Here is a 26,826-nt window from a genome sequence, read left to right on the forward strand (position 1 = left end):
TTATTTACTTTTTTTTTTTAATCTGATGCAGAACATTATTAGTAAACAACCTTCGTTCAGAGGGGGGCGATGCAAAGGGGAAATCAGGAGCCAACGATTTCCAAGGCCAAGCTCACCATGCAGTAAAAACCCGTGGGCCTGGGGACACCATCCTTGGAGCTTTAAATCCATCTACTGAAAGGTTCTGTGAGTGGATTTCTCACCATCACAATCAGAAAATAACACTAAGGATCAGCACCCCAAGAAGACGACAGCTGCAGTTTTAGAAAACAAAAACAAAACAAGCTCAAGAAGTGCGATTACAAATCAATCACACGAATGGTAACTGGTTGTCCGTTGGTCGACCCCTGCTGGGTCTGAAGGGAAATCTGTCATTGGGGCCACCTTGCCCTGGCAAGATGGGGTTAGGTCCCGGAAGTGGGCCAATGGGATCAAAACGTGGTCTGAGTGGAGGGAACTGGGGGGGTGTCTCCCCAGGCCCAGGGATGAGTGAACTGATTGGGTCCCTAACATAAGGAAGTATTGGTCTTACATCATATTCACCACCAATAATTCCTGGAGGGTAGAGGGGGCTGGAAGGAAAAGGTCTGGGGCAAGAGGGGTTGGGATAGTATGGAACGGGGTGGGGCAAGGACGGCAGAAACATCACATGCCGCCCTCTCTGAGCATCTTTTCTCTGCTTGTGCCTCCTCTTGTACAGCTATAGAACGAAAAAGAACAAGATATGGTAAGTGATTTGGATGTTTTCCCAAAATTCCAATTTGCTCTCATTGTACAGATCTAGCTAAACTTTTACAATACTATCAAGGCAAGACAGACAAAGAATAGCAGTGCACAGGAGAGAACTTTTACCAGTTTCCATGTGCATGAATAAGATACCAGCTCCGAATAACACAGTGCCAGGTGAATTCTGTTCCTTAAACTACACTGCAACTGAGATAACTGGTGCTAATATGAAGTAACAAATCCAAAGGAGGGATAACCGAGTGACATTACTTCAAGACCGCAAACTAAAACATCTAAAGTCAGCCTTTTTTTGAAAATGGGAAATCTGAATTTGTGTAAAAATGTCATGCCACAAAATACACAGTTAAGGTATGGGGAAGGGAGCAGAACTTACATTTCACTTTTTCACCTAAATTATGTCCCTAATGGATCTCAATTAAACAAAAACAACAAAAAAACAAGATGTGTATTATAGAGGATGGGACATCTTCCTAGAGAATAGTACTGTGTATTTTGCAAGTATTAGATAATTTTGTTGAATTTTATTCTTCTCTCTATTCCTTCATTCCAAAGAGTTTTCCTCAGTCCTATCAATGTCCTTTATGGTAGTTATCTGCAAACAAAACATAATTTATTTCTTTCATAATGTCCTATATTCTAACTAGCTGAACAGCTAAAGACTACCTTAGCATGAACTTAAGCTTTTTCTGACAACAAGAATAAGTGAGAATGTTTTGTATCAAGTGAAGGTGAAAAACAATCATTGTTTTAGGATCTTTTCCTGTGTAATTACAGAAAAATATGGACTAAGTCGAAGATAAAATTTGAGAAGATTTTCATTCAATGAAATTTAGCAATAAATTAAATGAAACATTCCATTACATCACAATAAAGTGAAATGTCCTTAATCTATTAATTCACTAGCTATTTCAGTTATAAACATTAGCCTTGATATTAAAATACTACCCTACTTCTTTCCAATCTGTATCCCGAGCTCTGACAGTACTGTCTACAAAGGAAAAACAAAAAATAAGGATTTAAAACTTCATCATCCAGCATTAAACAGGTTTGCTTTTTTCCTAAGGAAACTGAAACTTACACATTAAGCACAAAAAGGAACATGAGTCACTTGTACAACACACATTTTATCATTGTACTCTGATTCTAATTCAGACCCTTTCTTTATGGCTAAGGGAGCTCAGCATTGTAATCCCACGCAACAACTGACTCCGGAACTACTGAGGATATGTGGCTGCTCTCTCCCTGCACTAAACAGTCCCATCCCCACCTTCATCCCTGATTTCGTCTGGGTGTGGGAGCTGCTTCTAACCCCATGTCTCATGGGGGGACAACTTCTGAGGCATCCGTATCACACCTCACATTCATAGCTGACTTCAGGCTTTCATCCATATTTGAGTTACATTACGTTCTTCCCCAACCCTGCCTGGACAGTTTCAACTATCAGAATTATGTCCATGACTAAGTGTTTTTTAACAGATTTATTTATTCGAAATATGTGAAATGGGGGAAGAGGAACCCTTCAACTTTGTTAAGTCTAATGACATGACAATAACATGAAAATAAGACTTTTAAAAGCTCTAGCCCCATAACTATTATGTCTATAGGAAAATTCATTTTAAAATCTGAACACTCAAACTCAGAAATCAGTTTGTGACCACAATCTGGAAAAGAGGTAGAGACTGAATAATTTAAACCTGAACTTTCATGAATATACAAGTGAAAGGGCATTTATTCCTCTTCATGAGTATTTATATGATACTGGCTTTTTCACTGCCAGTTCTGTGATATGTGTTGGTCACTCTGTCTTTTCATTTTGACTGTAATAAGAATTTGTTTTCAAAATAACATTTAAACTTTAGATTCATGAGCATAGTTAAAGTGGAATGAGGACCTTAGGAATCAGGAAGGAAGAAAAGGAACAAACCAGGTCACACTTACTGCTTACATTTTGAAGTTTTAAAAGAAAGGAAAAAAAATTCTTTTTAACAATTCAAATTACTCTACATGATATTCTAATTTAAAAAGCAAAAGGAAGGGGATCTACCCATCGGATTTGTACAGTTGCTAAGGTGGTGTTATTAATGTATATACAGAACTATCAATAAAACTTTTTTGATGTGAACCATAATATTTTACATTGCAACCAGTATATATCCATATATATATATAACTAAAACAGAAGTTTGTTCCCATTATATAAAACGCATGCTGATTTTTCTAATTTTTTTTTTTTTTTTTTTTTTTAGTAAAATGACCTATTAAATTGATTTCATAACCCACCCCAGGGTCCAACCAATTTGAAAAACACTGATACCCAGTAACATGACAGTGGCAGAAAAGAAGTTCCATGGTGGAGTTTTTAGCCCTGTATCTGCAAATCTTGGAGCACATGGCAAGCATCTTTTACATTTTGGATAAAGTCAAACCATCCCCAAGTCCCATCGTCAGGTCTGCTGCAGTGGTCACCAGGTCACCAGAACCTGACCCTACAGAAATAAAGCTACCCTAACGACAGGCCACAGGTGAAGAATCTCTTGCCTAGTGGTCATAACCTATTAAACTCATTCCAAAAATGTTTCTCCTCCACTGAGGGGGGAAAAAAAAAAAAAAAAAAGAGTAAAAATTTCTGTTCTCTGCTCCTTGAACAATTGATGGTCTTGGGCACCAGTTTAGCCCCAGTATATCACTGTCCCTGACTGGAAGCAGTATGTTGATACTGCCTTTCTTGTTTTCTCCACAACTTCCAACAATTCCTGTAGGAAAAGTCAAACCCAAGTCTATTTCTAAGTCGCACGTGATGCTAACATCCTAAGAATATTTAGTTTAGCAGGTAAATGAAAGAGTATCGTCAGCACATTCCAGTCAGAATTCAAATACCTCAAATTTCATTATCCGCATAAATTTCCCAGATCGTTAGTCTACTTTTGTTCTTCAGAAACCTTCCTGAGAGGATTTTTAAAAGAAATGACAATTTCTATGAAAAATAAGTGCACAGAGGTACACTATAAATGATGTCACCCTTAACCCACCTGCAATCACTTGGCGCCTCTGCACACAAGGGATGGCTACACGGCTATCCACAACGGCTCACAAGACCCCTATGGCATCATTCTTTTTACTATAAACTTTGAAATCAACTTTCCAACCTGACCAACTGGAGAGAATGTAAACTGCCAACAGGTCCTTTCTGGGAGATATACATGGGGTCATACACTGAGAGAGTTACAGAAGCAATGCTAAACCACAGTTATCAGAGCTAAAGAAGTGTCTTTTTTTAGGTTGTGGTGGAGAGAACATTTTTCTCAGTGGACTTTAAATCCTGACTACTGTCATAATAGAAAAACAAAATGACTAACACATGTAAAAAACAAAACATGAAATAAACATTCAAGCAAAAGAATAAATACCCTTTGACTTATATATTCAAATCCAAGTTTAATTATGATCAGTTCCTAAGTTACTTTTAGAGGTAGGCTCCAAGATGATCTGTAATCTAGATTTCCAGATTTGAATGAATCTTCTAATAGAAATGAAAATTTAATTAATATTTAACCCACAATGTGACTTAAGTATAGCACCAGAGGAACACAGTAAGATCTATCTCAGGCAGGCATCCCAGAGATCCAGAGGATCACTGCGAAAAGGAGACATTCATCCTAGTTACAGAATCAGCTTTGGGCAAAGTATTTTACTGGAGGAAAACCGTTTGGGACATACCCTGCCTCCCTGTCTGCTCTGCCGTCTTTTCCCTTCAGCCCTTAGTAGCCATACTGAGGCCCTAAATCCCCTACTTTGGCATTTTTACCATGTTCTTTCCACCAAAAGTGGTTTCTCTCTTTCCCAATCACAACTCCCATTCCTTCAGGGCAGTTCATCTCAAGAAAGCAATCTGATTAATTCACAGCAAAATGGGAACCAATGACAGACTTTTAATCTTCCCAAAGATTCCTGCCCAAAAAAGATACTTGTTTATTCACATGAATACTGAATTAGGAGCATGTCAAGCTTTATAAAAAGTAAGGGAGACACTTTAGAGAGTGTGCGGGAATGCACTTTTCCGTGCCAACATTCCAGTGAACTGGCCCTGCCCAGTGCTCTGCCCCTGGAGGCAGGGACTCGCTCACCCTCTGTTTCTGAAGCTGGAGAGGCTCTGCCAGCTCCAGGTCTTCAGGCAGCAGCGCTCAGGCAGCAGTCACTACGGCAAGGGTGGTGAGTGGTGCTGGGAGGGGGAAGCACATTACAAATGGCCACTCAGCTCTAAGCCAGATACTGAAGATGGTCTATACAGAGAGAATAAACCTGTTTTGCTTCCATTTGTCCACCCTGAAATAATCTACTTATCGTAATGTGCCACTTGGGTTGTGGAGATCACAAAGATGAATGGGGATCTTTCAGGACACAGGGAAAGGCATATGAAGCTTAGAACTTCTCTGGTCTGTGGTTATTAGTTACGATCATTTACAACTCCAAAAAAAAAAGCCTAAAACTAAAGACTTTTGGCAAGCTGAGTAATTAAGACTTTCCCTAACAAAGTGCCCTTTTCTTGTTAATGTGTCATTATGGAAATCACCTCGAAAATCCCGCAGATACAAACACCTCCACAGGAGTTGGTCATTTGAAGCAATCAAGAGGTCACGACAAACTGCAGACAAAGACAGGACAGAACGAATATCCAAAAGCCGAAAGATCCGTAGTTTCAGCTCCAGTGGGAGGACTACCAACCCAAACACATCTGGCAGATTCAGTGCTAAAAGGAAAAAGAAAAGTTATAACTGAGTAAAGGGCATCCATCTTTCACCACAATTGCCAACCTGTTCCTTTCTGAAAGAGGTGACAGATGGTAGTCTCAATTACCTAACTGTACACTACCTATAAATTTTTAACCTCCAGTTGACTATATGACTACCAACTCACTCACACAATTCTAAACCCTTTATCCCCTCCATCATTTTGTACAAACACAAATACTAATACAAATCAAACTTCATTACAAATCACAATGATAATTTCTAAACACTAGCCAATGGCCTCTCTTACATCAAGCGCTATTTAATGCGATACAAGTTCTCTAGTCACTTAACAGAGAACGGATACTTAGCTGGGTTATATGATTGGTTCTCAACTCTGCAATTTATTAGCTGTGTGACTTTGCACAAGTAATTTAACTCAATTTTTTCATCTGCAAAATGGGTTACTACTACCTACGTCACCAAGTAGTTATGAGAATTAAATGTGTTAAAACATAGAAAGCATTTAACAATATTTGGAGCATAGCAAGGAAGACAGTATTAGCAATTACTATTATTTGATGTCTAGCAGGCTAGAAAAAAAGGGAGGTATATTAACTCAGAAGCAGAGCCAAAAAGGGGAAAGAAAAGAAGAAAAAATGTATTAAAAGTCAAACGTATATGCTTTTTTGATTATTAGCTCTTTTGGAATATTTGTGATACTATTCTCCAGTAGCAAAGATAATCAAAACCGTACAAAAACATATCAAAGAGTTTTAAAATTCACATTATTCCCCTTCTCCCAACTAAGGAAGAAACAAACACATGGTAATAATAACCATAGTGCCATGCAACTTGAGACCTAAAATATAATTCATTTCTCTGCACAGATAGCAAATAAAGCCATATATCTATCTGTATATTTGTATAAGTCTGAAATGAGTTATTAGCTAAACGACTATGATATATTGTATTATGATCCATAATTAATCACTGCCAACCCTATAATTCTACATCCTTATCCCATTACTACCAGGCTTCGCCATTTTTTACTTTTTTTGTCCAATGAAACCTAAGTAGAAGTGACAGCTACCATTTCTGAGCAGAAGCTTTAAGAATCAACACATGGTAGGGCCTCTGCCCTCTCTCCCCACTGTGTCCCAACAGGAGCACATCCTGGATAGGGGCTACTCCTTCAGCCAAAGCTAACCCACATACAGCATGCCCCTGAGCAAGAAATGAATGCTTGCTCTTTAAGTTACCAAGATTAAAAAAAAATATATTTTTACTACAACACAAATTAGAGAGAGCTAATAGTGATCTTGAGTGAATTATAAACCCTACAGAATTCATTTCATCATCTATGATTATAAAAAATCGTACTTCAAAATCATTAGCATTAAATGATGATGCATGTGAAACTTCCAATAAAGTGCCTAGCATACAGCCCCAACAAATGTGGGTTGAAAAAAAAGAAGACCCAAAGTACAGCCCATGCATTATTTATTTATGCATTTATTATTCAAGTTTTTATAGGCTAAAACACGAGAATACAAAAGTGAATAAGATACATGCCTTGCTTTCAAGGTATTCACAATCTTAGGTAGAAAGAAATCATATGAACGACGACGATATCTTGGAAAAGGGGCTACAATAAAGGTATGTACAAAAAGCTATGGAAATACAAAAAAGGAAGTGAATAGCATTTAAGGAATTAACATTTAAACTTAGTCTTAAAAGAGCAGAATTTCAGTAGGAGAATGGATGGCTCAGATGTCATGGAGACACCAAGCATACTGAGTAAACATTATTTCTTCTAGCCATTCACCCTGTGATATAATTTATCATCTCACCTTGTCGGGTAAAAGCCAAAAGAGGATAAACCAGCTGGTCTTTGAAGAGGCGGGAGAGCTTCTGAAGATCCTTGTACATCTCGGCTACATTTTCCACTAGAATATTTTTTTAATGAAAAACCAGAACACAGAATGAAGTGGAAAAAGTTGAAATGGTATCCTCTACTTCTGTCAATCAAATCAAATTAGTAAATCAATACTCACAAATAAGAATTTCTATATAAACATGAAACAAAGTGCCTAGTAGAAGGGAAGATAAAGTACACAACTCATAAAATGGAATCTTAGACATAAAGTTAAAATCCCATGATGTAAAATAAATAGAGAGGAAGAACCTAAGATGGCGGCTAGGTGAGACAGGGCCAAAAAACACCTCCGTGAAAAATACTAGATAAAAACCAGAAAGTGACCCAGAACACCAGTTCCAGCGATGCACCAACTGGACAGGGTCTGCTAAATGCACAGGGACCATGCATTTGGTGAAACCAGGAGTCTGCATTCTGAAACAAGTGAGTGAGCCAGCTCAAAGTCCAGCGGCTGTCCTGCAGTGTGGGGAAACCGTGGGTTGGCGTTTGGAGAGGGACTAGTTCTTTTTAAAGAAAAAAACAAAAACCCAGGAGTGGCTGTGGATACAGCGGCAAGAACTGCACAGTGAAGTGCAGCAGGAGCGGGCCTTGTGAATGCCTCAATATCTGGAGTGGAAGATAGCCCTTCCTGCACCCGCTGCTAATTGCCTCGGAGCCAGGAGGGCAGAGGGGAGCCAAAAGGGGAAAGAAACTGCGCCCCTTCAGCCATCTTCCTGGCGGGCTGGGGACGCTCCTGCCCGGGACCGGAGCCACAGCCCAGAGCCATGCCAAGGGTCCCAGTGTGACGGGAAGTGTTTCCCACAACACCGTGCACACGCCACAATATTGGTCACGGACAGTGGCCTTTAGTGCACCCACAGCTAATTGTCCTGGAGCTGGGAAGGCGGAGCTATGCGAAAAGGGGGAAATTAACAGGCCCTATTTAGCCATCTTTACAGCAGGCTGGGAACATCCCCGCACAGCCTGGCGGCCCAGGGCATCCCTGGAGGGCCAGCGCACACTTGTGACGTGGCACAGCCTTCCCTCAGCAGACGTCCTGGAAGAGCACGGCTGGGAAGAGGGACCTGCTTGGAAATCCCAGGGACCCTATGCCAATACCAAGGACTTGTGGGTCAGTGGCAGAGACAATCTGTGGTGAGACTGAAACGAAGGTTTAGACTCTTGCAACAGCCTTAAATCTCTGGGAACACCTAGGAGGTTTGATTATTAAAGCTGCCCTGCCTCCCTAACCACTCAGACACACGCCCCACATTCAGGGTGGACAGCACCAGCAACACACCCAAACTTAATGCACCAACTGAACCCCACAAGAATCAGACCCCCACACACCACAAAGACAAAGTTGGGGAGAACTGACTAGAGGGGAACAGGTGACTCGCGGATGCCATCTGCTGGTTAGTTAGAGAAAGTGTATACCACCAAGCTGTAGATCTGACAAATTAGAGATTGGTGTTTTTCATATCCTGAAAGAACCCTATCAAGTAAAGCAAATGCCAAGAGGCCAAAAACAACAGAAAATTTTAAAGCATATGATAAAACCAGACGATATGGAGAACCCAAACCCCAACACCCAAATCAAAAGATCAGAGGAGACACAGTCCTTGGAGCAATTAATCAAAGAACTAAAGACAAACAACAAAAGCATGGCACAGGATATAAAGGACATGAAGAAGAGCATGGCACAGGATATAAAGGACATCAAGAAGACCCTAGAAGAGCATAAAGAAGACATTGCACGAGTAAATAAAAAAATAGATGACTTTCTAGAAATAAAAGAAACTGCTTACCAAATTACAAAGATTCTGGATACTCATAGTACAAGCCTAGAGGAAGGTGAACAATGACTCAGCGTCCTTGAGGACCACAGAACGGAAAATAAAGGAACAAAAGAAAGAATGGGGAAAAAAATAAATAAAATTGAAATGGATCTCAGGGATATGATAGATAAAATAAAACATCCAAATTTAAGACTCATTGGTGTCCCAGAAGAGGAAGAGAAGGGTAAAGGTCTAGAAAGAGTATTCAAAGAAATTGTTGGGGAAAATTTCCCAAACCTTCTACACAATATAAATACACAAAGCATAAATGCCCAGTGAACTCCAAATAGAATAAATCCAAATAAACCCAGTCCAAGACATGTTCTGAACAGACTGTCAAATACTGAAGAGAAGGAGCACGTTCTGAAAGCAGCAACAGAAAAGCAATTCACCACATACAAAGGAAACAACATAAGACTAAGCAGTGACTACTCAGTGGCCACCACGGAAGCGAGAAGGAAATGGCATGACATATTTAAAATTCTGAGAGAGAAAAATTTCCAACCAAGAATACTTTATCCAGCAAAACTCTCCTTCAAATTTGAGGGAGAGCTTAAATTTTTCACAGACAAACAAATGCTGAGAGATTTTGCTAATAAAAGACCTGCCCTACTTCAGATACGAAAGGGAGCTCTACCGACAGAGAAACAAAGAAAGCAGAGAGAGAGAGAGAGAGAATTTTAACAGACATATATAGAACATTACATCCTGGGTCACCAGGACACACATTCTTCTCTAGTGATCACGGATCTTTCTCCAGAATGGACCATATGCTGGGACATAAAACAAGCCTCAATAAACTAAAAAAAAAAAAAAAAAAAAAAAGAATTTGTTCAAAGCACATTCTCTGACCACAATGGAATACAAATAGAAGTCAAGAACCTTCAGAGACTTGGAGAATTCACAAATACCTGGAGGGTAAAAATGAGGGGGAGATGAAAACATTCCTGGATAGTCAAAAGCTAAGGGACTTCATCACCAGTAGATCAGTCCTATAAGAAATGCTAAAGGGAATTGTGCAGACTGAAAGGAAGGGACACTAAACAATTGACTGAAACCACATGAAGAAATAAAGATTTCCAGTAAAGATCACATGGTAAATATAAACACCAATACTACTGTATTTTTGATTTGTAACTCCACTATTTACTTCCTACAGGATCTAAAATACATAAACTGTAATGATAAATCAATGGTTTTGGACCCAATGTAAAATACGCAATTTTTGACAAGAACTACATAAAGGTGGGGGAACGGAAGAGTATAGAAACATAGTTTATGTGTCCTATTGAAGTTAAGTTGGTATCAAAGAAAAACAAGATTGTTATAGATTTAAGAGGTTAAATTTAAGCCGCACAGTAAACACAAAGAAAGTATCAGAGAATATGACAATACAGATGAAAAGTAGAGTATGGGTTATGCGAAGTGGGGTAAGGAACAATGCGGAGTTAAGAAATGAGTGTAGGGTTTCTGTTTGGGGCGAAGGGAAATTTCTAGTAACAGATGGTGGGAAGGTGATGGCATTGCAACATTCTAAATGTGATTAATCCCACTAATGGAATGCTAGGGAGGGGGTGGAATGGGAAGATTTAGGCTGTATATATGTTTTCATGATTGAAAAAAAAATAGTCTAAATAGATAATGACAATTAAATGCCAAGGATGATCCTTGATGGGATCTGAGGATGGAGGAGAGGAGGCTCAAAGAGACACAGTTGCGACATAACAAAAAAAAAAGGAAATACAGATGTAAGTTTTGTATCAATGTTGAATTTCTTGAACTTCTTAGCTGCGCTTAATGTGATTGCATAAAAGAAAGTTCTTGTTCATGGGAAATGTATATGTGAATGATATTGTTTGTTCAAGTATGTGTGCAGCTTGCTCTCATGTTCAGAAGACAGAGCAATAGATGATGGATAATAGATAGGGAGGGAAAGAAAGAAACTGGTGTGACAGGATGTTAAAGTTGGTGGATCGGGGTATCAGGGGAGGGGGGTCGGGGTATGCTGGAGTTCTGTGTATGGGGTTTGTATTGTTTTTGCAACTGTTCCTGTAAGTTTAAATTTATTTCAAAATAAAATTTTAAAAAATGAATTAAATAAATAAATAGACAGACAGACAGACAGACAGACAGATAGAGCTGTGTCCAACCTATAGAGCTCAGGCTGAGAGTATAGTAGAAAAAACTGTCTAAAAAGCCTTCTCAAGGGGACGATAATGAAAAAAAGATTGAGGAATATTGGTCTAGTCTGGTATTAATGTTCAATTCAGCTAATGCCGAAGTTTTACTTCCTATGTCCAACCAGTGAACCTTACAGGTATGTATTCTGATGTCTCCTTTTCCTATCAGTTGTAGTTAGTATAAATTGAGGTCTCTCAGGGCCTAACCTCCCCTAGGAACTAAAATAAGTCTCGGGCCTTCAAAGGAAAGGTCCAGATCTAGCTAGGGTTCCCTTAAAAGATACTGCTGCAAATGCCATCTTCGCACTGTACTGCATCACTTCCCACGTGGATTTTAAAACCCTCCTCGTAAGTCTACTCTGAGGACTAAATGAAATAACATACATAAAGTCACATGTCCAACACACAATAAGACACTTAAAAGATGTTACTCCCCTCTACACCTGCCTCTTTTTCTTTGACCACCTACCTTCCTCTCACAGCTCAGGTTTTACAGAAAAACAACAGAGAGGAAAACTTGTCTTCTTTGCATCTATTAATAATTTTATAAAATATAAGCAAAACCATGCCTAGAATGCAAACTTCTGGTAAAATTCCAAACTGCTTCAAATAGCAACCAACTTTACATGGTCTAAACAAACATTCTGAATGCGGTTCTTCCTCCATTAATCTTCACCAAAGAAGTTGCATTGCACTACTTCCACAATACACTGAACCTCTCCATACTGGTTAAATTCAATGCTAGAAAGATCTCCAAAGATTAATACAGAAACTATGTAGCATCAACCAGAAGGTGATGAATTATATACTAGTGTCATTTCATAGTGGCAGTATAAATATAAAATAACTCAGCACTCTAAGACCCAAAGAAAAACAGAAAAGAAACAAAATCTCCAAATTACAATCAAAACCTTTGCACTCTTAAAGAAAAAAGAGACAATAGTCTTGAACTTGTTTTAATCTCATTTAGAAATTTTCTGTCTTTTGAACATTATCTTTTAGTGTTTTTTAAAGTGAAGCTCTCTAAGCTTTAACCCAAGAGTGAAAGCAATCATGGGTTATATTACCTGGTTCGTCTTTGCAAATAAAAGATTCTGGCAGCAGCTGCAATCTTCTTACACTTCTGATCTCATTGTTGATTTTTAATGTAGCTGTAAGTAAGCAAAAGTAAGTTGAAAAAATGTTGTCACATCAACTGCTTTCATTTTTTAACATGGACTTGCATTTCTTTGCCTCCAATATACCAAAAAGACTTTATACAAAACAAACTGTTCTATGCCTGTTTCCTTCCCTCACAGCAAGGTCAAAAGTGTAAACCTGCCATCACATGAAATAAAATCCCTCTAAAACACCTCCTTTCAAAACTACAGTAAGCATCTTTATATCAAATCCACTAAGTGTTACCAACAGCAGCTTATTAGTAATTGAAAGACATGCAACAAGGTTAACAGGAGTCAGCTAAACACAATAAAATCATTATTTCTCTCAAGGTCTCTAAAAACTCCATTAATTTTTTTATTTAACCCATGGCAATGAGTCTTGCCTTGTTCATTAAAAGAATCCTGCTAGTTTTCACAGCCTCATCTCTCCCTAGACCCAAATGACTGATATTCCTGACATCACCAGAGGGTTCAATTTTAATCATATACAAAGGCGCACTTCATCTCATTCCATGAAAGAGCCAGTGATGTGATTGTGCACATGTGCACTGAGCAGAATGCCTTGGGTGAAGGAAAAAGATTCAAGAACACACTGCTTCTTTTCAAAGAATCAAGCCTGGAATGGCTGTCTGCCACACAAGTCTGCAAGCAGCTGATTTACCAAGAATAGTAAAGGAACAAAATAGAAGCTAAGAGATCAAGACATTTAGCAGTTATTCTCTTTATATTAAATATCCTGAAACTAATAAATAGAGATTATTGTACAAGTGTTGTTAAAGTGCTTTTATAATAAGAAATCAAGGCAGAAAATACCTCACATTTACTATTTGCAAGTTATGACATGGTGCAGAATGATTAGATGAAAGCAGAAAGTATTGATGCTCTGTGTACAATATCCAACTAAAAGCTCCATTTGCTAATTGTGACAAATTGTTAGAGACACAATGCTAGGTCCTACTGCCATCAGATAGTCACGGCCTGACAAATGTGGAGTACCACCAAAGCTGTTAGAGCTGAAACTTTCAGACTTTTAAATAAGATTTCTAAGAATTTGATAATTAAAAGGAAATAGCAGATTTGTTTGAAATGTTGTGGGGTTTTTTTGGTTGTTGTTTGCCTGTTTGTTTTTAATTTTTTGATAAACAAAGTTAAAAAATTGAAAAAAATCAGTAGAAAAATGGGAGTAAAAACTAAATGACAAATAGGGTGGGATGGGGGGATGGTTTGGGTATTCTTTTTTCACTTTTATTTTTTATTCTTATTCTGATTCTTTCTGATGTAAGGAAAATGTTCAGAAATAGATTGTGGTGATGAACGCATAACTATATGATCATACTGTGAACAGTTGATTGTATACCATGGATGACTGTATGGTTTGTGAATATATTTCAATAAAACTGAATTAAAAAAAAAAAAAAAAAAAAAGGAAATAGCAGAAATTACATGATAGGAGACCTAGAACTATCTTTAATTTCAAAGATCAAGACAGATCAGTAGTTTTCAAAATTAATTTTAGCAGAAAAAATCATTTTTTCAAACAAAATCTTACAAAGGACCTCAAAAAATGAAAAAGAAAAACATATTGCTGCTCAAAGTGTAAGAAGTAAACAGAGATTTCATCGCAGCAGAAACTAACTGGCTGCAGAACATGTTGAAAATCACTAACCTAAGGCCCATCAGACTGTCTTTGCTACATACAAAAGGTGAAAACAAAGCAAAATAAAAAGGCAGTCATTTCAATCTCACCACACTATCCTGTCTGGCCTAAAAGGATGAACCTCAAAAAACAAACAAAACAAAAGTGAAAGGCACTAGTCACTCATACACTCAAATGGATATCCAGAATGGGTGATCATCAGACTATTGCATAGACCACTGGTAGGGGGTATGGGCCTGCGTAGCATCTGAGCCAACACAAAATGCAAAGATGGAATGTACTGCTCTCCCACTGAAATTTATTAATGTGCAAACTGGAGAGGAAAAAAAAGGAACTCATTCTGGGCAAGGGTTTGGACAAAGAAACAAAACACACTAAGGCCTCACAACCCTTAGCAGTGTGTTTCCGTGCATTTCTGTTCACAGAAATGCCAAACTGGATAAAAAGTGAATTCCAGGTTCCTCAAAAAACTGAACACAATATTACCATATGACCCAGCAATTCCATGCCTAGACACATACCCAAGAGAAATGAAAACATGCCCACACAAAAACTTGTAACTGAATGTTTATAGCAGCATTACCGAAAGGTAGAAACAACCCAAATGTCCATCAAGAGATGAAAGGATAAGCGAATTGGGTATACCCATGTATATCCAGCCATAAAGAGGAATGAAGTCCTCACACATGCTACAACTTGGATGAATCTCATAAACTTTATGCTAAGTGAAAGAAGCCAGAAACAAAAGGTCATATATATGATTCTTTTCATATGAAATATCCAGAATACACAAATCCAAACACAGAAAGCAGATTAGAGGTTGCCAGGTGATGGGCTGGGGGGAGTGGGGAATGATTATGTGTACGGAGTGTTCTCTTGAAGGGCAATGGAGAGAGACGATGGTTGCACAACACTGTTAATTCTCTAAATGTCCCTGAATCGTATACTTTAAAACAGATAACTGTGTCATGTGAACTGCAGCTCAATTTAAAACAAAAAATAATAACCGCTAACTCAATCTCACCATTTTTCAGCTCAAGATCTAGGTTTACAAAACAAAACAAGCCACCCACAGGCATAGAGAACAAGGATTCTTCAAAGAGTTCATGTGTGATCAATTTGTCTCCCACCTATTATCACAACTTTATTCCCAACTGAAAACTTCTGCCTATGATTTGTATCTGAAACAACTTTCCCCCTTTGGCAAAAAAATTACAAGGTTAAGATATCCAAAAAGTATGACTGCCCCAAGAGTGAAGGCAGCTGGCCCAAACATCAACCCCATATTTCATAATCTTTCAGACACTGTTATCAGTGGTCTACAGATTAAATAAATAAAGTTGAGAAAGACCCATAACTACGTCATGATAGCCAATCACTGAAATGGCTATAAAACACTAGGAGAAACAGGTTGGAAGTAAAGCAGTTATCTTAAAAAAACAAACAAACAAACAAACAAAACACTAGGAGAGAAACACTTAAGTATCCCAAACTAAGGACCACGACTCTGTATTCCAATACCATTTATGACCATCAGGGTTCCCAAAGGCACACAGGTGAGAGCAGCAGAGCCACCGTCACAGAGAGGATGCAAGTACTGCAGCTTATACACACCGCCCCACTTCCACTTCTCTGGCATGGACACTGCTTTGGCTTCAGTCCCCTGGGGAATGAAATGAAAGTGAAACAAACAATGAAGAAAGGTGTTATTCTCAAAAAGATTAAAAAGCCAAGAGGTCCCTAACTTATCTAGAAATAGCATTCCATACAATACTCTTTTAAAAATGTGTCAAATCATTAATATTGCTATCAACAGAAGACAATATGGTCTAACATTTTTCTATCAAAAATTTTTTCCAAATAGGTAAAAGAACACCACAGAAATGGAGATTAATTTCTCTTTTCAAAGACTTACCTTCTCTGCCTAGCAAAGTCACAGTCATTAAGACCTCAGCTCAAATATCACTTCCTTTGTGAAGGCTTTTCTAAAAAAACCTCCAATATGCCATTCCCTCTTTTTTTATCCCCTAACATTCTGTTCTTTTTCTAATGTTACCCCCTTCTATTATGTTACATAATATATTACAACCTTTTTCTTTCTCCCTCTCTCCCACTAAGGACTTGAGGACAAGGACTGCCCTAGTGTCTCTATCCTCTGAGTCCTGGCTCAATGCATGGCATGCTGCAGGTGTTGGACGGCCACTGAATGAATTACTCTAGCTGTCACTCATAGCATGGCCCACAGACCAGAAGCTTGGGTATCCTGTGGAAGTACGTAGAATCTCAGGCTCCACCCCAGACTTACTAAATGAGAATCTGCATTTTAGTAAGATCCCCAAGCATTTGTATGTACATTAAAGTTTCAGAAGCGCTACTCTAGATGTTCTCCTCTGTGGGGCACTACAATCTATCTGTCCCAGAACTTAACAACATAGTAATGGTCTGTATAACTGTCTATTTCTCCCACCCCCAGACTAAGATCAAATTGAAAGCAGCTACCTTTCACCTCCCCCCAATTTATAAGCAATCTGAGGGCAGGGACAAAATACTGAACCTGATACTGGTAGATACCTAAAAATGGATACTGAATGAATAAATGAATGAGTGAATGACTGAAGGTAAGCCAACTACAGCAAAGAACAACGGCCCTCTCCCTAACTGAATCTTTTATGTTACTAGTATTTCACAGAGGCATTAATACATGCAAAAAAAATCCTAGGGGGCCAGCTGTCTAGTCATGCCCAATCCACACTCATTAACCACACTATCTACCCACAATCTTCTGTCTTTCTTACCATAGTTGTCATCACCCTACCCCACTAACTAAAAACTGACAAAGGAGAAAAAAAAGAAGGAAAGGAGGGAAAGGAACATTTACTGTGTGTCTACTGAATGCCCTTTACTGTGTTGGGCACTTTACATTCAATACCCAACCCCATTTAATCAAGAAACCTAGAACACCACAACACCCTAATGGTATTCATTGATACAACCCCTTTCACAATGAGAGACTTATACCCTAAACAAAATGTGCGTTTGTTCTCGAGTACTTACCTGAGGTATGTAGCCTGACTCCAACATGAGAAGATGGACCAGCACTATCAAGGCATCGTTGGCATTAGAACAGGCAGCTGAATGATACAGGGTCTCTAACGAATGGGGCACCTGCCCTTCCACCGCCTCACTGCAGAGCATGGGTTCCGAGGGACAGAAACCTGTGCCCTCTTCCAAATCCACCACATCTTGAGTTGACTCAGCTTCAAAATCTTGAATAGGCCCTGACTGAAAAGGATCCAAAAAGCAGTGAATTCATTAAGTAGACTTCTATGTTTACATAATATATTTTGTATCCCAAAATGAATATCATAGGTTCAGCAACAGAAGACATTTTAAGTGAGCCCTCATAAATAAATGAGCTTGCGACCTGCTCCTCCTTCCTGAATTCCTTATCTCCTAATTCTACTTAGCCAATTTTGACAAAAACCAGGGAATCATCCTAGACTGGGATGATTTACCTTACTAAACCCCATCCCCAATCTGATTAGTCTTCAAAGTTTCAACATATCTCTAAAATCTGCCCCTTCCTTTCCCCGGGCACTGCCTTGCTCCAGACTCTCCTCACTGATCTCCTGACTTACAGCAACAGCCCACCTACAAGTATCCCTGCCTCCGCTTTCTTGTCTTACAATAATTCCACTCACTGCAGCCAGTTTTTTGACAAGAATCCAATTGTGTCCTGTGTTCCAGCTTAAAACCCACCAGTACTTCCCCAATGCAGACTGCAAAATTTCCCTAAATTGTGCCTTGTAATAAGGCCCTAGATGTTCTTAGGAAAAGAGGGGTCAATGATCAAGTAAGTTCAGAAAATGCAACATACGATAGCCACCTAACCTTATTCTCCATATTCACAAAATCACTTTGTTGGGGACAATTAAGGTAGCATATATAATATTCACCTTCAGCGATACCGGTAACATGCAACATGGCCGCCAGGGCTGATGCAAGAACAGCCTAAGCTATAATTAGCCTTCTTTAAGGAAGTAACGGTAGTTCCACCAAAAGCTCTAACCGTACTTCTGCCGCCTGCCCTAGCAACAGCAATCACCAATCCTAGACCGCCACCCGCCTTTGCAGCCACCAATCCTAGGCCGCCACCCGTTTTTACTAGCCACTCCCTCTACCTTAGAGCATATATACCCTGCCTCTTCAATAAAATTTTGCAGCTTGATCAGAAACCTGTCTTGCTGTCATTCTTCGTGTCTCTTGTCCCATACCATTCTTCCCTCGCAGGACTTGGAGCTTCTGTTGATTGTCCCGCGGGCCGGGACAACTATTAGCATTATAAAAGGCTGAGATGTCCAACGATAAAAAAAAAAGTGTGCATAACACTTAACCAGGAAACACTACCTTCCTTTCCTTTCTCAAGGCTCAGTTTCTATAAATTACTTATAATCGTTTGAAAAAAGTACTCTGAGAAATGCAGAGAACTTAGGGCTGCATGCCATCCATTTTTCGTATCCTCTGTACAGAACCTGGCACACAGTGGGTACTCAGTAAGCGTCTGTTCAACGAGTAATATCTTACAACTTCATAATGTTTTTCTTTTCAAAGTGTTTTCTTGTTTGATCCTTAAAACAATCCTATGAAATAGGCAAGGCAGATAATGTAGCTTTTTTATGGATGATGTACTGTGGCTCTGAAAAATTAAATAACTCAAATCAAAGTTATCAGCTAATAAAAATATGAAACGAACCCGTATCTCCAGATTTGCAGCTCAGGGCTTTTAGACACAATATGTAGCTTCAATAAGACTGTTACTTATGTTGATTTTGCTCAGAAAGTTTGTTTCCTAGGCATGTGCTCAATTCTTAATGCAAAGCATGGGCTTCTTTTTAAGTTCCTATTTTCCATTAAAGATGAGGCAGAGGAAATTAAAATTACATAGTATAAATAAAAGACTGGAGAAATGGAAAGGACCCAGAGGTGATAGCTGTTCTTCCAAAATCCCTGAGGACCTAAGCTCTGATGGCTTACGGAAAGATCCAAATTCATTTTTAAAATCTACAAGCTCGTTACAATACATACTACCTAAAAAGGAGGTATGGCACAAAACCATTTCCATCCTATTTTTTGAGAAAATAGAAACCACTGCATTAAAAACCACTTACAACCTAGCTAAATTATGACGTATATAGGTTCTTACTTCTTTACCTATTATGCCTAACTTTAGGCCATTTACTACTTACAGTTGCGTGGCAAAGATGATAAGTGGACAAAACAAAAAAAAATTAAACTGAACTGATAATGACATAGGAGGGAGATGTCAGAATACTCCAATGGGCTTGTCAAACCTCATTCCTACTCCATGAGAGCCACTGACAACCTCTGATAAGAATATTCATCATATTCCTTACACTGTGTGGGAATGAAAAAAATATGTTGAGCAGCATCTTTCTAAACAGATCATTTCACCATCTGTTATTTGCAAAAGATTGAAACAACTGACTAAAATGCAGTTGAGAACTAATATTAGAACCTGATACCAAGTTATTCCTGTTTCTTATTTAAGACTCAACAGGTACTGGATGTATTCCCAAATACAAGGAAACAAGATTAATTTACATTTAATTATAAAAAATCACGTTTTCCTCCTGTTTCAAGTTTTACCCATCTATTTTCCTTTTCTAATGTTCCATTCTATGCTTAATTAACAGAGCATACTGTTTCAAGTGTGTACAGCATTATTTATGAGATTCCAAGCTCAGTTTCCACAGTAAGCTTTTACAGCTACCCTATACAAGTCGTAGAATATAAAACATGCTTTTAAGAACTGAAATTACTAACCTGAGGCACTGTTAATTCCTCAAAAGTTTCCAAAAAGAAACTAGTAAAGCAACATTCATATATACTCTGAAAAGTTCCATCTATTGGACAATTTTTGTAGTACACAGAAGCAAAGGAAATCAGCCAGATTCAGAAATGTAATTTAAACATATGGCTAAATATTCTTCCTCATTCCCTAGATTATCCTGATGTGACAGAAACACAATAAATTCTTAAAAAAAAAAAAAAAAAAAAAAAAGAAATTACAGAAATATTTTGAGCTTCATAAAAGTTTTCTAACTTGCTTAAATTTCTCTGGATACTATTACTAAAAATAAATTAAAATCCATCTATCTGCCACAGATAATTTTCACCATTTACCAAACTGTCAAAAAAAAGTGTTTTTAAAAACCTTCTATACTTAGTAAGAGGCCCAGGAATTCATATGCACATTAAAGTTTGAGAAGCTCTGCTCTCGATGTCCTCCTCTGTGAATCTCTAGCATCCCATATGTGCATATAAGCATCATGAATACTTACAAAGGTTTAAGGCCCACAAAAAAATTAAGCTGCAGTGAAAAGTGTACACACAAAAAAATTAACAAGATGATACACATATTGATACCACAAAATTAACTAATAAAAGTGATAATCTGTGACACAAGAACTTAAAAAGGTGCTTACAAAGCAATAAAGAAAATCAATAAAAGAAATTAAAGATATTTAAAAAAATAACTGGGCTAGAGTTGACAAGAGACTTGGAAGATGGGTAGAAACTCAGATAGGAGAGGGAGGGAAGGCACTGAGTTCCAGGCTGGGTGAACACAGAAGCAAGGGCATAGAGCAGCCACGAGGCTGTGTGTGTGTGTGCACATGAGCCTGTGCATGTGGTGGCTGGTGGAGGGAAAGTGATAAGGACCCTGGTCTGACTGGAGATGACAGTTGAGAGGAAAGAAGAGCAGAAAGTCCTGGAGAGGTTGGGTGGGGCAAATTTTTGTGAGGCCTTGAAAACTAGATAGAAGGTGATAAGGAACATTTTCCTCCTCTGTAAAATGAAAGGGTTGAACTAGAGATATTGGGTCTTTTTCAGTTCAAAAGTTATGAGCACAGGTATGTCTAAAGATACACCTGTTACTAAAGAGCAAGGGAACAAAATAATTAAAAATATATAGGAGGAAGCTGAACCCAGAAGGTAGAATGGAAAACATAGACACTGGAAGCCTGGGATGGAAAAGAAAACTTGATAGGGTTTCTTTTTTTTTTTTTTTAAATCCTTTTTCTACAATTTTTGAGAATGAGCACTCCATGAGCACAGTGGTTCCCAGTCCCTCTGCTGTACCCTTGGGGTCTGAGCAGGTAAAGTTCAGTGTCATACCAGGGAGAAGCATCCCCACCATGGGCCCCTGCCACCATGCCTCTTTTTGAGAGGAATCATTCCTGATCTGTCAGTGCAGAGGTTGGGGAGTAAAATGTGATTTAACAGTCTTGTCATCTACCCCCTCCTCCAAACTATATTTTTTGTGATTCTGCCAGAGGTGGGATGCTGGGAGTTGAGGAACTAGTGCTAGAAATTGAAGTGAGTGAAGAATGTAGTCACCTCTTGACACCTCCCTTGTCTATTTGCTTTTTGAAAATGCAGAGCCATTGCAGCAGTATTCGTAAACGGAAAATGCTCTACAAGTGCTAAAAATTTATTATTGGCATTTATGTGGGAAAAACAAGTCAAGAGGTTAATTATTTTGCAGTGACTTTGAGAGCTTCGTTTTATATTTGTTAAAGGTTCACAATATGCACAAAGAGTTGGGGAGAGAGAGAGGTAACAAGGTAAAAGCAGCATAAGGATATGCCCTAACAAAATGTCGACAGGGTTTCTTAACGTGTTGGACATAAGGAAGGAATCAAAAATCACTCCAAGGTTTTAGGCTCAGGAAAAGAGAAGTGCCACTAAAAGTAAAAGGTAGCTATTTAGAAAGAAGAAAACATTGGTTCACAAATTTCCAAACTTACATTGGGCAAATAGAGCCTGAGGTACAATTTAAAAAAAAAATCCAGTGCAACATCCTGTGATCATATGGAAATAGTCTCAATATATTGTGTGTGTGTGTGTGTGTGTGTGTGTACATGCCTTAATGAGTTGAGCAGACCAGAGAAGCAAAGCTGGAAATTATGAGCTTAGAGGCAACAACAGAAGCCAAGGGATAATTCATCTGAAAGAGTGAGTGCCAGAATAAAACAAATGGGTAAAAACTGTGTACTCATGAATAGCAAACCAATACTGGTTCAGGCATTTGGCTGGGGGGAAAAAGTTCTATACAGATATTATCTGTAATCTATTGATGATGCTTATCCTGATACAGAATTCATTTGAAGTGTCAATCTGATGTATCAACTACCCCCTTTTGTATCTTAGTCTTTGATACCCACCATACTATCATCATTCCGGACATCGGATCGGGCTGCCTGTCCTTGGAATGGATCATTCAATTGTTCATCTTGTGTGCTGGACTGGTTGGAGCTGGCAGCCAAAGAAGGCGGGTCATTACTCTGAAGTGAGGAATGCTCTGAATCTGTGGATGAAGGCAAGTTAGGTGCTGGAATGGCATCTTCAAGAATCAAACTTATCAAGTCCCCAGAAACAATCCCATATGAAGCCAAAGTCTCTTCATCTCCAGTGAGGGCATCCTTGCTGTTCAATGTAATTGCAAACCGGGTATCAGAACTGCCAAGAAAGATGAATAAGGACAGTAAGAGCAACCTATTCCCATTACCCTCAATAATAAATACATTTAAAGACATATAAGGTACATGATATATAAGGTACTAGAAGAACTAAGTAACAAAAACAAAACAAAACAAAAAAGGGGGAAGCCAAAATTGTGAGACAATTATTTGTTGTTATCACCAAATACCTAGGTTACAGATTTCTTATGACTGAAACTCAAGGCTGGGGAACAGAATACAACAATTTTCTACCATTAATCCATACTTTCATTGATTCTAAGATGCATACTTTACTATCTGACATCCTTGAAAGTGAACACTTCTTAAAATCAGTGGCATATCAATTTAATTGGCAGCATCTTTTCTTAGTATTAGATAAAACAAATGGGCATCTTATGATTAACAACAGATTCAATGAAATATGGTCTTTTTAAAACGTAAAGCATATCACATCGGTCCTCTGCTGAAAATGCTCCAATGCTTTAATTTTACTGGGAATAGAATCCTTATCATGGCCTCCAAAGCCCTCTGTGATTTGATTCCTAACCACTTCCCCTACCTCATCTGGTACCACCTGTCTATCCTCTCACTCATTGTTCTATGTTCACATAAGCTTGCTATCTGTTCCTCAAAAACTGGCTCCTCATCATTCAGGTCTCATTCAAATGTCACATCTTCAGGGATGCCTCCCACCCAGCTTCTATCACTATTCCATTGTCACATTCTAGTTTTATTTTAATACCATTATACAAAAGCATATTTGTTTGTTTGCTGTTTCTCTTCTCTACCCCACCATTAGAAAATGCTCCATAAGATCAGGATCTTGTCTAACTGAACACTGTATCCCCAGCACCTGGCAAGTGGTAGGTACTCTAAGTATCTGTGGAATAAATGGAAACACCATAAGTTAACTGGAAAGATGATGATGAAACTGAAGTCAGGGCTGCCTTTTTCAAAGACCTTACAGGACAATTAGCATGCTCTAGTTTCAAAATACTAGACCCAGGTCCTAAGTGAATATTCATAATCAAAACAGGTATATGTATGTAGACAAATGAGCACAAATTCACTCCCCTACTGATGATGACAAGCAGATGTTCACTTTTCTACGGATGATAAGTAATGATGCCTTTTACATGGCAGACAGTACAAATCCAAAAACCCACTGCTAAACAACCTAAGAGCTCGAATAAAGCTAAAGCAATAAACTCCCATCCCTTCTCCATCACAGATTATCTGACCTTGTGAGAATAACCATTTCATCACACAGTGGTGAGAAATAATTAGCAAAAGTGTGAAATATTTTATAATGTTGCTTTCATTAACTTTTTGAGAGATTAAAATTGTTTATTCTTTCTTACAATGCAGCATTTTTTTCAAAAGTGCTCAAAACAATGCATTTATGTTTTTCTTCCACACATAAATATATTTTTTCTTATCAATTAAAGTGTCTTTGGTAGAGAAATGACTAGAAGTTTACTAGTTACTAGTACGTTAGCATTACCAAGCTTATTAATTACTAGCAGTTTTGGTAGAAACTACTCCTGCTTCTCAGAAAACAAGTGACTCTGCTACCGTTTTCAAAGTGCTTTGATAAACAAAATGTTGAAAATCTTCCAGCTGCCCAGAAAAACACCATCCCAACTTTGGCAGAAAAAAAAGAAAAACACCTTAAATGAACTATATGTGCTTATGGATCATGTGTCACAGCAAAAGTTTTTAAACAGTATCTAGTACAATGCATATTCAAACATCTATTCATAGAGAAGGGAAAGAACTGTCCCTTAAGAAAAATGCCACCCTCCCTTCCCCCTTTGAAAAAGGAAAAAGCTATTTCTAAAGAAATATGTCGTCTTCCAGAAGGGTTAAAACATGGTTCTGTTTCCTGAAATTGTGAAAAGACATTATGAAGAGAAAATAATTTTACCTTAACATTTCATAAGGTAATCAAGAAATGAAACTAGAAACTCCAGGCTTTTTCAAAATATTTTATAACAATTCCAGATCTATTTGCTCAGTAAAGACACTTTAAAAACAACACTGCCATATGTACATGCTTTAACACTGCCCATTTATTATAAAACGAACATACTTTCCAAAGAATGAATTTACTTTGACAAGCTGCAGCTTAAAGTCCTTCCTGTCAACCAGCCTCATCTGTGAAAACAAACCTGAAAGAGAAACTAACTTAGGCTCTTGGGCAGAGTCATACTGAATTTCACATGCTTTCAAGACTGCCTACCTAATTAAAAGATAATAATAAAATATCTACGCATACATATATGAAAATGCCTTAAAAAGAAGTTCATGGTGAAAATTTATGGTGGGGTAATGAGAGCAGTAATCAAAATACTTAGGTTTAATACAAGAAATAACAACAGGCATGTCACTTACTATGATGTTGAAAATAAGTTATTACAATACCTCGACATTTTTTTAAATCTGGAGGAAACCAGACTTACATTCAATCTAATAATGCCTTAACCTAAATAATGAGAGTGAGAAGTCCACAAAATGGCTCATTTTACTGAATTCACTAAAAATAAACCAGAAGCTTATAAAAGTCTTATGAAAGGAGCAATTTCAATTAAATTAACACAAAAGTTTTCTTTTCTTTTGAAAAAAATCCCTTAAAAAAAAAACCCAGGTAATATCCTTTCATAAAAATTTTTAGCATACTCATCAATTTCAAATTCACTGGCCCAATATTCGAAAAGAAGTGCCCTTACTTTGTCCCCCTACTCCTAGATCGTTGCCAAAAAACTAAATACCGCTGTGAAAACAAAACAGCAGCCCCATGAGTTAGTAACAAAATGCGATCTCAACTTCACGATCCCAAAGCTGAAAGCTCCGCAGGGTCATCCTAAGGCCAAAGTTTACCTCCGTTTCAGCAAACAAGCAACATCTCCCCCAGGAAAATGAAATGATTTGAAACAAGCCTACCTGCTGTGTCTTTTCTAAAACTCTGCAATGGATAAGTGCCAATGTTCACCGAGGTAGCGGTCACACAGATGCTTAACCTACTCTTAAAAATAATTATTGCGGCTTTACAGCGGCAGTACAAGTAATCGGCGACTTACCAGCGAGGGCAGATTTTTAACTTCTACCAGTACTTCCCAAACTTTTTCACTGAAACGCTCCAACAGCTGAAGAAAGTCAACTTAAACGCCCTAGAGCCTAGAAACGTTAACCCAAATATAAGCTCAGAATTTCCATCTTTAAACGTAAAAATCGTGTACATTTTGCATTCTATCCTAGCCACGGCTTCGTTTACTGTAAATACGGAATCCATTTCTTACCCTGGAGGGGATCCGAGTCCCCCGCTGGCTGAGCCATGAGCTCCTGGAGCTGGGACCCCCGCCAGCAGCAACCCCAGCGTCCCGCTCCCTACATGGCGCGAAAGCCCCGGTCCTCGCTCCGAGCTCGGCCTCGGCGCACTGGCCCCGGGCCTGAGCGCGTCACAGTACTAGGTGCGACCCGGCACGGCCACGCCCCCACGGAGCCGAGTCCCGAGGTCACCGTTCGGGTCGTCCCCGCACCTGCGCTGAGCCGTCGGCGACGCCCGGCGACGGCAAGGCGCACAGACGGCTGCACAGCGCGACGCACGCATACGCTCCCCCATGCAAATACCTAAGTGGTCCGAGAACCCCATCTTGGCCGAGCCTCCACCTCCCCCACGCCGGCCCGCCCCCGCTTACCTGTACCCCAAAGTGGGCAGCAGGGCCTGGCCCAGGTGCGCGCGCAGCTGCCCTAGCGTCAGCTCTGCTTCCGGGATCTCCAGCGGCCAGGTCCGCTTCTGAAGCCGGACCCGCAACTTCATGGCGGCAGCGGGAACCGCAAAGCGCCTAGACTCGGAGGCGCCAACGGTGGCGTCAGCCGGTTGAGAAGCTCCCGCCTCAAGCGGCGGCCCGGGACCGATAACTACCGGAGCTGTGAGAGTGCCGAAGTGTAACGGGTAGAAAGCTGCGCCACGGCGTACACCCGGCCAACCAGTTTGAACCGTGGACGCTCCGCCCCTCCCATACGGGCGCCCCCTGAAGTCGATCCCGAGCGCCG

The 26,826-nt window shown here is 39.1% G+C and overlaps 1 protein-coding gene across 2 annotated transcripts; it reads right to left on the minus strand.

Moving 5' to 3' along the window:
• FBXO7 (F-box protein 7) lies at positions 1-26,826 on the minus strand. 2 transcript variants are annotated; one of them, XM_037846409.1, is made up of 9 exons: positions 26,469-26,826; positions 22,474-22,768; positions 17,282-17,509; positions 15,749-15,890; positions 12,478-12,561; positions 7,328-7,423; positions 5,318-5,494; positions 1,698-1,735; positions 1-700 (listed from the first exon to the last, which is right to left on the minus strand). In XM_037846409.1, exons 1-9 carry the CDS (start codon positions 26,588-26,590, stop codon positions 311-313), a joined length of 1,572 nt encoding a protein of 523 aa, XP_037702337.1. In that variant the 5' UTR covers positions 26,591-26,826; the 3' UTR covers positions 1-310. The 2 variants fall into 2 exon arrangements, with proteins under 2 accessions (XP_037702337.1, XP_037702339.1); XM_037846411.1 differs by lacking the exon at positions 26,469-26,826 and adding an exon at positions 26,070-26,335 and having other exon boundaries at positions 22,474-22,616.

The sequence above is a fragment of the Choloepus didactylus genome, chromosome 8, assembly GCF_015220235.1.
Source record: "Choloepus didactylus isolate mChoDid1 chromosome 8, mChoDid1.pri, whole genome shotgun sequence".
Lineage (NCBI taxonomy): Eukaryota > Metazoa > Chordata > Mammalia > Pilosa > Megalonychidae > Choloepus > Choloepus didactylus.

Bases quoted from the DNA above. Each gene is read 5' to 3' on its own strand.
- FBXO7 (XM_037846409.1), bottom strand. From the start codon at position 26,590: ATGAAGTTGCGGGTCCGGCTTCAGAAGCGGACCTGGCCGCTGGAGATC. The intron at 15,891-17,281 runs GTAAGTACTCGA...TTCATTCCCCAG, and splicing joins AGTCAGGCTACATACCTCAG to GGGACTGAAGCCAAAGCAGT. The intron at 701-1,697 runs GTAGGGTAGTAT...TTCGTTCTATAG, and splicing joins GGGATACAGATTGGAAAGAA to CTGTACAAGAGGAGGCACAA.